General features: G+C 38.0%; 1 protein-coding gene across 5 annotated transcripts; it reads left to right on the top strand.

The window, feature by feature from the left end:
• The first annotated feature begins 812 nt into the window (after positions 1–812).
• Positions 813–12,441, top strand: LOC122649902 (anthranilate synthase alpha subunit 2, chloroplastic-like). 5 transcript variants are annotated; one of them, XM_043843159.1, is made up of 13 exons: positions 813–923; positions 1,007–1,191; positions 1,303–1,492; positions 5,808–5,995; positions 6,463–6,652; positions 9,113–9,264; positions 9,454–9,561; positions 9,682–9,936; positions 10,055–10,111; positions 10,608–10,760; positions 11,630–11,710; positions 11,871–11,957; positions 12,055–12,441. In XM_043843159.1, the coding sequence occupies exons 3-13, from the start codon at positions 1,420–1,422 to the stop codon at positions 12,376–12,378; spliced, it is 1,668 nt and encodes a 555-aa protein (XP_043699094.1). In that variant the 5' UTR covers positions 813–923; positions 1,007–1,191; positions 1,303–1,419; the 3' UTR covers positions 12,379–12,441. The 5 variants fall into 5 exon arrangements, with proteins under 5 accessions (XP_043699094.1, XP_043699092.1, XP_043699095.1 ...); XM_043843157.1 differs by having other exon boundaries at positions 835–919; positions 1,314–1,492; XM_043843158.1 differs by having other exon boundaries at positions 841–919.
• Positions 12,442–12,778: the final 337 nt, after the last annotated feature.

The following is a 12,778-nucleotide window of genomic DNA, read 5'->3' as shown; positions in this document are numbered from 1 at the left end:
TTAAAAAAACTGAAAAAAGACGCCCCCTAAGTTAAGGTGTTAAATGCTTTCTTCCTGCTAGGTGCGGTTTTAATGCTCAAAGAGGAATCATGTGGTAGACTTATCCTTCTACCAAACATCACAAGGAAATAATAATGGGGCTACCTGCAGTTCCTTCATAGCTAGCTAGCATCAAGGTTTTTAAACACGGAATCAGGGATGGAATTAGTCATTGGTGATTCTAACCTGGATTGGATCGGATTTGAATCAGATCCAAATCAGTGCTCGAGAACCCTAGAATCAGTTCTCACATCAAACAAAAAAAAAGACAAAAAATTCTAGGGTTTTTGGGTGTGAATTGACCAAACCGAATCAGTGAAAATCAGGATCAATCATGGCCGATTCATTTATCCATTCCCAATTCTAAAAAATCTGGTTGCAATGCAAAGAGATTATTCTTGTTTATGATCACCAACAGTATTCTCGACAATGAGTGAGCATCAAAACAGCTGCTTTCAAGTTTTGATTAGGGTTCCATGGCGACTTACCTTTGAAACCTGTCTTATTGCTCTTGCTTTCGAGTTTTGGATCCTCTACTATCGAGTTACCCCGTCTTGCCATGCTGCGCAGACACAACAAAACATGAAATGATCACCTTACCCCTCCCGAGCGCCTTGCCCGATTTAATACAGTGAGGAATCATTGATCAAGAATCACCAATTCCTTTCCTTCCACTCTAAATTCTAAAATCTCTGCTCTTGTTCTCCTACTCAGATAGAACCAATGGTGGAATACCTTCCTGTTTATGCTTCACTTTCACCCCAATATCCATTTTTTAACAGCAAAACCTTTTCCAGAAGAAGAAGCTTCCCCTGTCTCTTCAGCTCCCGTTCTTCAGTTTCCAGATTCAAATGCTCCCTGGTTGCTTCTCCATCACTTCGTAAGTATCTACTAACTCTCATCTCTCTCTTTTCCTTCCAAGTTCCAATGCATTCACATCTGTTCGATTTTTTTTTTTCCTTTCTAGCGTATGATATTGCAGAGTTCGTTGAGGCTTCGAAGACCGGAAACCTTGTACCGCTCTTCCGCTGCATATTCTCCGATCACCTGACTCCGGTTCTCGCTTACCGATGTCTTGTGAAAGAAGACGATTGGGAAACTCCGAGCTTTCTGTTCGATTCGTTTGGACATGGTTACCAAGCTTCGATTTTGGTAACATTAACACACGCTTTTAAGAAGAAAAAAAAAACGGCATTTTTATTGGGTTTTGTTGTGTCATCAGCTTCAATTTTTTTTTATTTTTTTTCAATTAATTCTGTTTAGGGACGTTACAGTGTGTTGGGGTGTAAACCATCGTTGGAAATTGTGGCGAAGGAGAATCAGGTGTTCGTAACGGACCACCGGGAAGGGCGGAGGACGGAGGTGGTCGCGGAGGATCCGATGAAGATTCCTCAAAGGATTATGGAAGGATGGACTCCCCAGCTTATTCACCAGCTTCCTGATACGTTTTGTGGTAAGTTTTTTCTATACAAAAACTGCTATAGAGGAACTGCTATACAGGGTTTTAGGTATCGTATCATATCGGCCGTGATCGACACCGATATGTATCACTGGTATCGTTAAAAGGTGCTCTTTTTTTTTTTTTTTTTTGAATTCTTGTCCGTTTCAACCGATATCGGTTGATACAAATCAATATCATATTGGTTTTGGAATTGATCGATAAATATTTACTCAAATGGTTGAATTAGAGGGTAAGTAAGTGATTGAATTTGAGGTTGAAATTTGACGCATTAATACATGACAAGTTAGGAAATTCCCTTCATATATAATGAAAATTTTTTTAGAGGACAAGGTAGAAAAAGTACAACCATATGGCCATAAATGTCTGCCCATACCCCCCAACTCCCCCTGGTCCCCTATACTTTACTAACACTCGAACCCATCAATTAAGGATTCCAAGTGTCACCTGGCCTCTGCTGTGCCGTCAGATATATATCGTCATCCCCACCAGTACTGCAAAGGATCTTGGTCATTCGGTACCAAGGGGGTTAATATCAAAACCATCTCGTTACCTGAAAAAAAAAACCATCTTGTTTATTAAATGGTCTCAAAACTACGATTGGATCTCTTAATAACAGTACAGTCCTTAATGATTTTAAGCACTCAAAATCTCTAACACTCGATTAAGTCCAAAATTTTAAAATATACAAATAACGATATGAAATTAATCTAATTCGTGGGTAATGAACTTAAATCACAATAATCATTATTTTTTTTTTTTTATAATTTAGACAACAATTATATAACTTATAACTATTAAATATTAACTAATCCTAAACAAGTCCAAGTAGTTTCCGTTTTAGCTGAATCCTTATTGGTCTTTTAGTTTTGGACATGTTGAAAATCCATCTTAGAAACTGCCTTCTCCCATTTAATAATGAGTCTCGAAATCAGCTCAAAGAATCTTCCCATTTAGTAACAAGATGGATTAGTTTTGGATTTTGAGTCGGTTCTGGGATAGTTCTTGATTTTGGTCCGAAATTGACATTTTTAGTGTGTTTGCACTCTATCATCTAATTGCATATTTGTGATAAATAAAATAAGGAAAAAAGAACTCTATTTAGGAGTGTGGCCTACGCCCGCACTCCCATGAATTTATATCTCTCTTTTCTATATAAAAGACATCTCTACCCCCTTGTTTTAAGGAGAAGAGAGATAGACACATGAGAGGGCTGATGTAGGCCATACTCCTGCATAGAAAACTACCTCCCATTTTGGGAGAGGGTTTCCTCCGACGCTCAAGTACTAATTTGGGTGAAGGAGGGTTCCCCTTTCAAATCTTTCAATGGAAGGTTTGAGAGAGAGAGAGAGAGAGAATGCGACGTAAGACGAGTTACAGTGTTTTGTGTGTTGATGGGCAAAAGTGTTCGGCACACTAGCCATATGCAGAACCTTTTTGCATAGGCTTTTGGGATTTCCTTATCTGGATAATTTCACTCCCATCAAATCTTCCATGTTGTTTATATGCGTGCTGCTCTAAAGATCCTTTTCATAGGATATAAAATTCGTTCTGTTTTTTTAAGGGAAAATTTCACAAACACGCCCTGTAAGTATTTCAAATATCATGGACATCGTAAAAAATGTCAAAATATCATATACACGTCTTACTTTATGACTTTATTTCGACTTAGTCCACTCCGTTAGGTCTGTGCAGTTAAATCGTTGTTAACTCTTTTATAATGGCAAAAGTACCCTTGTCATAGGATGAACTTCCCAGAATACCCTTAAGGGTAAAACCCCAAATTAGAAACCATTCTTTTCATGTGTCTTCGTAAAATCCACCTACAAAATCCCTTTGATTCCCCCCCTCACCTTCCCTTTTCGGTAAATTATCTATAGTGGAAGTTGAATCCTAGAAACGTCTTGCCATCACTGAAACAGACACCCTTCAGAGATTTTGGGGTTAAAGCCTTATTCATTAATCCTACAGAAGAGTCGATTCTTAAAGAGACTCTTTAAGGTTAGTCGTCGTTTCTTCTCTGATTCTCTTCTATTCTTTCTTTAATTTTTGTTTCTGATTACAAATAAGGGACAATGTTCTCTGTGTCAGCGCGCAGGCTGCGCCCAGACACATGGGGTGGGCACAATGATCACCTTGCCCCCCTACGTGGCAGGCTCATGTGTCTGAGCACAGCGTGCGCTGTGACACAGAGAACATGAGCCCTACAAATAATTATTACACCAGCTTGTGATTCAAATCGGTTAATTGAGTTTTTCTTTTACGTTCAGGTAATGGATGGGTCTCTGTGAGTTTGTTTTGTAAGAACAAACAGATAGCTAGACATGTTGTTGATTAATTCAAAAAATTGGGAGGTTAATCTGTCATCCACTGCTGAGACACAATCATCTTTCTTCTTTCCCTCTCTCTCTCTCTCTCTCTCTCTCTCTCTTTCTGAGAAAGGGTGGTGGTTGGGGAGGGTAGGGGCAGAGAGTATCCAAATGAGACAGTTTTACCTGTGCATTGGGGGTTTTTTTATTGCAGCCTTTTATGTTTTTGGGGTGTCTGTGATATTTGATATACTTATAAGGGGTTGTGTCCGTGAATTTTTTTTTTTTTTTAATGGTAAATCTAGGGGTGCAAGTTTGGCCCTGTCAGCCCGCCCTGAGCCTAAACAGGGTCTGGGTTGAGAAATTTGGCCCTGAGGGCCGGTTAGGGTTGGAAATTTCAAGCCCTGAGTCAAGGTCGGGTCGGGCTAGGATTGAGGCTTTGGGTTAAGCCTGGCCCAGCCCAGTCTGATCCTGTTTTAAATTACAATATAAAATATATACTGATATAATATATATATTATAGTGTTATTTTACATTTTGTTATACAATATATATTATATATGAAGATAATAAGTGATATAATACATCTTATTATAGTGTTATTTTACATAAAAATGATAATTTTCACTCCGGCCCATTCTAGCCCATGCATTTCCTTCCTCCTCCCCATGATTAGGGCCAATCAGGGTCAGCCCGATCCGACCCTGAGGGCGGGTCAGGATTGGATTTTTCAGGTCCTGAGTTAGGGTCGGGTCGGGCTTGGGCCTAGCTAAGGGGACTGAGGGTTGGACAAGGGTTTAATAAAGCCTGGCCCAATCCGACCCTGTTGTAGCCCTAGTGTATAGGGGTTTTTCTGATTGTAACCTATTATTTTCTTGAGGTGTCTATAATATTTGATATACATACAGGGGTGTGTTTGTAAAATTTTTCTTTTTTATTAATGGTAAAACCAATGTTTTATTTTATAGGAGGTAGTTTTCTGTCCAGGAGTGTGGCCTATGCCAGCACTCTAAGTATTAGGCGATCCGTATTGGTTTTGCACCTTGCTGATCTTGATATTGTGCCGATATCATATAGGTGTAATGGTACGGACAAGGGGGTAAATCGTTCAAAAATCTATTTTTAAAGGAGAGGATAAAGGCAAATTTGTCCGACACAATCGATCCTTGTTGAAACCAATCCGATACTTTACCGGTTTCCGAGTTGACCGATGATACCCGTTGTGTTGTTCCGATACTGTGCTCTAAAACCATGAGAGCAACTGAACTCCAACCGATCACTCTAAAATTAGGTGAGAAACATGGTGTAAGGCTGTCAGGTAACCTCTAAATCCACTGGTTTGGAAGAGCTTAACAGTTAGGGATGACAGGATTCGTAAAAGTGAAAACCAATAGTTCCTACTGGTCAAGCAGTTGAGCTCTTATATTTATAGTTATTCCCGCTATGTAACAAGAACTGGCATTCTTTCACTCACTCAAAAGTCTCTGTGGATTCGAATGTCAAAAGTTAGAGAAATGTTTGACTATGAAACTGAGTAATCCAGAAATAGACATTACAGACGGAAAACATGGCGAGAATCCCACTCCCCCCTCCCCTTAATGTTTATAAGGAACTCCTTCGGTGGTTCTGGAGAAGAAGAAGAACCAACATCCAAAACAGAGCAGCAGGAATTTTCTATCTCACTCTCTTTAATGAATTCTCTGAAGATCGATTCGCTATCCCTTTCATCCCATTTCGTTCCGTCATTAAGTACCCATTTAACTCCTCTAGTTTCCTTCTCTACCAGAAGCTCAACAACCACACGCTCGTGTTTCCGTACTCTGAGATGCTCTGCTCTCACTGCTTCAGCTTCTTTGGGTATCTCTTGATATCGTTCTCTTTCTTACTTACTTTCTCTCTCTCTCTCTCTCTCTCTCTCACACACACACAGTGCTTTTCTGAAATCTCCAACATTGAATTTCGTTTTCTTTGATGTGATTTTTCTGTTTCAATTCTTCCAGCCCACAACGATGCGGTGAAGTTTGCAGAAGCTTCTAAGAATGGAAACATAATTCCGCTCTATCGCTGCATATTTTCCGACCACCTGACTCCGGTACTGGCTTACCGGTGTTTGGTCGGAGAGAATGATCGAGACGATCCAAGCTTTTTGTTCGAATCAGTCGACCAAAACAACCAACCTCCGACCGCGGTACGCCCTCCTCTCGTAATACCCTTTTTCTTTTCATCTTTCCTTCCGCTTGACTGCGGGGAAAATTAAAGGGAATTGAAGTGAAATTTTCAAACATAATATAGAAATTTTTGTAATAATTATTAGCCCACATGCGTCTATCATTAATTTCATATCATTCCATGTTTGATTATTAAATATCACTTTACTTTGGATCTTAATCCCTTGGATTTAAAAGAAAAAAATTAAAAATTACATTAAAAAAAAAAAACATTACTACATATCTAATTTTTCCAATAATGTTGGATAATGATTGTAAAAATTTTTTTTATATATTTTTTTTAATAATTGAAAATTTTCACTTTTCTTCCCTTAATTGCAATCAAACGGATCCTAAATTTTGTTTGTTTTCTTCCTCCCATTACATCTCCAACTTGTTCCATTCTCTTCTGTGTATTTTAATGTTTTGAGTATTATAATTGTATTAGGGACGTTATAGTGTGGTTGGAGCTCAGCCAACGCTAGAACTGGTGGCTACAGGGAATTCAATTACAGTCATGGATCATGAGAATGGGACTAAGACAAAGGAGATCACTGAGGATCCAATGGTAATTCCTCAGAGGATCATGGAAAGTTGGAAACCACAATTGATCGAAGAGCTACCCGGGGCATTTTGTGGTAAGGAGAATAATCCTCAATCAATTTGTTGCAATCCAAGTCGACCTCTAATAGCTTTTAGGGGGAAAGATTTGCACACTGTTCATGTATGGAGTCTTTCTCATGCTTTCTCGCACAAAGAGAGGGCCCCATACATGTATTTTTTATTTTTATTTATTTAAAAAAATATGGGATCCATTGGTAGCGTGGAAATCCTCTCCCCTAACTAATAATTTAAGGGAATGAAGAAAGTTTTCCAGCACTGTGGGTGTAGGAAAAGTACAACCATCAAATGGTCATAAATATGTGCCCCACTATTTACGAATGGTAGATAATACCCCTCACTATGCCCATATCCTTTGGATACCAACCTATTGGTCTCCCTTGACAATGGGTGTGGGAAAACTCAATCACAAGGGAATTATCTTAGAGAAACAAGAAACCATAAAGAAGGTGATATAGAGGATGATGTTTCACAAAGAATTAAAATAAGATGGATGAAGTGGAGGTATGTTCGGAGTGCTTTATAATCGACGTATTCCTTTAAAACTTAAAAGAAAATTTTATAGGATAATACTACTACTGACTATGATATATGATGTGGAATGTTGGGCAGTTAAAAATTATCATATTGATAAAATCAATGTAGCAAAGATGAAGATGTCGAGATGGGTGAGTGTCAAAATTAGGAAGGATAAAGTAAGGAATGATCATATTAGAGCTGATTTGCGAGTAGCTCCAATACATGATAAGCTACGAGAAAGTCGTTTGAGGTGGCATGGCCATGTTCAGTGGAGGCCTTAGGATGCACCAGTATAGAAGAGTGATTTGATTCAGATTGAAGGAACTAATTAAAAGAGCTAAGAGCAGACCTAAAATAACCTTAGGAGAAGTGGTGAGGAAAAACATGCGTTGCATAGGCCTTTTATCAAGTATGACCTTGAATAGAGCTGATTTGAGGGCAAGGATCCATGGAGCTGACCCTATTTAGTTTGGGATCAGATTAAATAGGCCTGATCAATTGATTCCAACAATAGAATTTGCTGTTTCTGGAAGAGCTGATTAGTGCTATGTTCTCTACTTATAAAGTGGAAATGTTGAAACCATATATCCTCATTAATGTATGAAAGTGTCTCTTATCAAACACATTATAAGCAATTCTGCCTTTCAAATTTCTCATACATTGTTACATTTTTAGTTTACAGCTTCATAGTTCAGCAATATACATAATCAATTTAAATAGATAACAAAATTATAAATGATTTTGACAACCTATATCAGAGTAGTTTTTTTTTTTTCCAATTAACTGGTGACATATATTAAAATCTTGTTAGCACCAGACTATGGGCAGAACAATATAAGAATACAAACAGTAATAAAAGCATAAAAAGCAGTACGAAACAAGAGTATAAATAATCAAATAAATATACGTACTTGTTAGTTGCAAGATATTGCCAAAGGAGACAGTAGGTTGGATCGAGTCGTATCTAGATGATACTCTCCTTATGGTCTTTAATCGCCCCTTATTAGTGCAGACGAGAACAAGGCGATTATACCTCCAAGATGAAACGATCCACTAATCACTAAAGGCGGTACTCCCAAAGTGATTACAAAAGGGGTCCGAAAGCTATACTCAACACACAGAGACAGAAGGATAGATTAAACACTCTCGATGAAAAACAGAGAAGAACCACTCCTTGAGAAGCAACAAAACAGGAAGAGACTAAGTAAAGTTACCCCTACCAATACCCTTGTATATATAGAATACGTAGAGGCAGGTTGTAAAGGTACTTTAGGTGTCTCTTTATGTGTGTACAGGTACCAATGCACACTCGTATAGGTACTGTAGGTGCATGTATAAAAGCAAAAATAAGATATTTATTTATACACACCCACACCCAGACTTGGACTCTGACTCGGCCCGGCCCGGTTCGGTTCGCGTGCGCACGTGTGATTTAAAGCACCCTGGACCAACCCCCACACAAGTGAGAGGACACACTTTTTTCTAAGGAACCCATATTCCTTAAGGACCCATGAATACTTATAAGCAAGCTCACATCCTTGAAGCTAACCAATGTGGGATTAAACAACATTGGTTCTTTTACAAATGCAACTCAAAATATGGAGGGAAATGAAAACTCAAATTTGAATAAGATTGGACAATGAAAAGACCTTTTAGACAAAAGACAAAGACCACAAGTGACAAAGACCTTTTGAATTTTTAGTATAATGAGATATAATGAAATTGAATTAATTTTTATCCAACAAATCTAGGTTAGATTAATACTCTGCTAATTGACAGAGACACTCTTTCATATTCCTTTTGTAAGTGGTCTTTTAATCTGTTCTTCAAATTCTTAAATGTTGTGTTGTTCTTCACAAGATTTCTCTGGTTTTGTACTTCAAATAAAAGTAAAATCTATTTTTCCTGACTTATTTTGTTTTCAATATATGGATGGGTTGTATATTTCTCATGACCAGGTGGATGGGTTGGATATTTCTCATATGATACTGTCCGACATGTGGAGAAGAAGAAACTTCCATTCTCTAATGCACCTAAAGATGATAGAAAACTTGCAGACATTCATTTAGGCCTTTATGACGACGTAATAGTGTTTGATCATGTGCAGAAGGTACTTCTTTTTTTCTCTTCTTCTATTTGAATCCATATAAGAATACATTGGACTCCTGAACAAGATACAGAATACATTAGAATGTATATGCCTTTCTTTACCATTTTCTTTTACTTAATTTTTGACAAATTATAGCTTTGATCAGTGATGTAATTCAGGGGGTTTTGAATCTTTTCTTTGTCCTCTCAGAAAGCATATGTGATCCATTGGGTGCGGCTAGACAAATATTCTTCGGTTGAGAAGGCGTATATTGATGGAATGAATAGATTAGAACTTCTAGTATCAAGAGTGCAAGATACAGAAACGTTAGTAAATAATTTTTCTCTCACTTTTTTCATCCTTTTTATGTAATTATCATAATACACATTAGTCCACAAGTTTTTTCACTTTCAGTACTTTTTTTTTTTTGGATTGCCAATTGGTAGCCCGAAGCTATCTACAGGTACTGTGAAGTTGAAGACTCACCTCTTTGGTTCTTCACTCAAGATGTCAACCATGACAAGTGAAGCATATAAGAAAGCTGTATTACAGGCTAAAGAACATATTCTTTCTGGGGATATTTTCCAAATTGTGCTAAGTCAACGTTTTGAGCGCCGAACATTTGCAGATCCATTTGAAGTATACAGAGCATTGAGAGTTGTGAATCCAAGTCCATATATGACTTACATACAAGTATGTTTGCTTTTTCTCTGAAGCTTTTCTTCTTTACATCTCCTTTAAGTGCTTTCCATGAGTCAATTAGTTTATGTTGTAATTCATAATGATTTTAATTTATTTTTCTCTTAATCAGGCTAGAGGATGTATTCTAGTTGCTTCAAGCCCAGAGATTTTGACTCGTGTGAAGAAGGTAAATTGATACAGAAAACAGAAACCATCCACTCCAGCAAAATATAGTAACCAATGTTGAGTGAGGTGTTTCAAGGTTATTAATTGAGTTGCTCATTGTTAGGTACTTGACCGATACACCAAAAGCTCCAGAGCTGATGGAACATGTTAAATCAAGCCCTTTAATCTATCTCATACTAGGCTGGCCCAATCTATTGCCCATACACTAGATCGAGCCTCACTAGGCACATAACACTCATCGGTTGGCGTAGAAATTTCTTTTTCCATGTTCTAAAGATGGGTAGAGTCTCACTTAGTCCTAATACAATATAGTAAAGGTTTTTAATCTTTCAAAAGTTGAATCAAATCATGGATAATGTTCATTTTAGTTCTAATATTGGTAGACATTATTATGTGTTGTGCATTTCTCTTTCTAAGCTCTTTGTTGTAGAGGTTTCTATTTTTATAGTCTGACGTCTTTCTTTGACATAATCAATGGGGGCTGTTACTGTGAACAGGGGAAGATTACTAACCGACCACTTGCTGGAACTGTTAAAAGAGGGAAGACAAGTGATGAGGACAAGATGTTGGAAAAGCTTCTGCTGAATGATGAAAAACAATGTGCAGAGCATGTTATGCTAGTCGATTTGGGACGGAATGATGTTGGAAAGGTTTCTCCTCATTTTTTTTCTTTCATGTGAAAAAGTTGGATAGTTTTGAAATTTCTAGCCTTTGAATTGCATAATTTCTTTGTGATTTTAGTTGGGTGTCTCTGGGGGGTTATCAGGATGGTGCAGTTTTAGCCATTTAAGTATTTCCATTTGAATTCCACCCAACCCTTAGTTTCCCTTTTGAAAGATTGAGCTTATGTAGTGTATTATACCCGGACCTTCCCCCCCCCTCCCTATATTTGCTCTTCTTTACAACAACAACAAACTCAGCCTTATCCCAACTTAATGGGGTCGGCTACATGGATTCGAGAGAAAAAAAAACAAGAAAAAGGGGAGTCAAATGGGGTAATAGAGTGTATGAAAGTAAAAGGAAATAAGCGCAGCAGAAAAAGAAAATCTCAGCTAAATGGGGTCAGCTACATGGATCCTTAGCCTCCACTCAGCTCTAGCAGAGGTCATACTTGGGACAAGCCCAAGGCTAAGCATATCATTTCTCACAACTTCTCCTATGGTCAATTTAGGTCTCCCCCTATGTCTTTTAGCTATTTCAATCGGAATCAGATCACTCCTCCTTACCGGGGCATCCCCAGGCTTCTGTTAGACCATGGTTCTTCTTTCTGTCACATTATTTAAATTTCTTAAGGATTGGGTTTGGATTTATAAGAACAGAGAGAGAGAGAGAGAGAGAGAGAGAGAGAGAGAGAGAGAGAGAGAGAGAGAGAGCTGAGGCCCACATCTTTGCACTCTTGGTAGAATTTGATTAATGAACATTTCATTTCCCCTTTTATCTTTTTGAGTTGGACAGTTTCATAAGAAATTTGTTATGGACATAGAATGGCTTATTTATCAAAGATATGCTGTTTGTGTAGGTCTCCAAACCTGGTTCTGTGAAGGTGGAGAAGCTGATGAATGTTGAGGGGTACTCTCATGTAATGCACATCAGCTCCACAGTAAGAACCACTAGTGAATTCAATATTTCTTTTCTCATCTCCATCTATAGCATCACCTGCATGAAGATCCATTTGTACTATTCACATTAATCTAGATAATTAATATCTTCTCTTTGAAGCTTAAAATCTTTTAATGATGAATTCCTGGCCATCTTTATAGGTTACAGGCGAATTACGTGATGGTCTCACTTGCTGGGATGCCCTACGTGCAGCTTTGCCTGTTGGAACAGTTAGTGGAGCACCAAAGGTATTCAGAAATTTTCTTATTTCATGATCACCTATGGTATAGTGGTTTTTCAGGCTCTAATTATCATCTGTGTCATTCTCATTGTTGTGCATAATAGGTGAAAGCCATGGAGTTGATAGATCAATTAGAAGTTACTAGGAGAGGGCCATATAGTGGTGGTTTTGGAGGCATTTCATTCACTGGAGATATGGACATTGCACTTGCTCTCAGAACAATTGTTTTCCCAACTGGGCCTCGTTACGATACAATGTACTCGTATGGACATGCGAACAGACGTCAAGAATGGGTGGCTCACCTTCAGGCTGGGGCTGGGATTGTTGCTGATAGTGTTCCTGATGATGAGCAGAAAGAGTGTGAGAACAAAGCTGCTGCTCTTGCTCGTGCCATTGATCTAGCAGAGTCAACATTTGTTGAGAAATGAAGGTGTCACCATTGAATTCCATTGTTCTCCAAATGGTTGTATTACTATGGAATGTTTTTGGTAGGTAAATTTGTTGGATATGTGTCCATCAAACCTGAAATTTATATTTAATTTGCATGATAATTAATGGAATATGGTTGTCCTTAGGTTTTTCACCTAAAATGTACTCCACTAGGGACATAACTGAACATCTTGTTCATATGGTCGTTACATCATGTATTCTTTGGAATGTTGATTCCATAACATAAGTGTAAGTGCATATATGGTGTGTGCATTGTGTTAGATCGAACAAGAATCTTGCATGTGTTATTTTCAATTGATAAGTAATAAGGTTCTCGTTTATAGAAGTCAATTGGTCTCTTTACTTGAGAGGTCTTTGTCATTGCGGTTTTGCATTGTG

This window comes from Telopea speciosissima, chromosome 2 (assembly GCF_018873765.1).
Source record: "Telopea speciosissima isolate NSW1024214 ecotype Mountain lineage chromosome 2, Tspe_v1, whole genome shotgun sequence".
NCBI classification, from domain to species: domain Eukaryota; kingdom Viridiplantae; phylum Streptophyta; class Magnoliopsida; order Proteales; family Proteaceae; genus Telopea; species Telopea speciosissima.
This window is presented reverse-complemented; position numbering and strand designations above follow the sequence as displayed.

Bases quoted from the DNA above. Each gene is read 5' to 3' on its own strand.
- LOC122649902 (XM_043843157.1), top strand. From the start codon at position 1,169: ATGGTTACCAAGCTTCGATTTTG. The intron at 6,653-9,112 runs GTAAGGAGAATA...TCTCATGACCAG, and splicing joins GCTACCCGGGGCATTTTGTG to GTGGATGGGTTGGATATTTC. The intron at 10,761-11,629 runs GTTTCTCCTCAT...CTGTTTGTGTAG, and splicing joins GACGGAATGATGTTGGAAAG to GTCTCCAAACCTGGTTCTGT.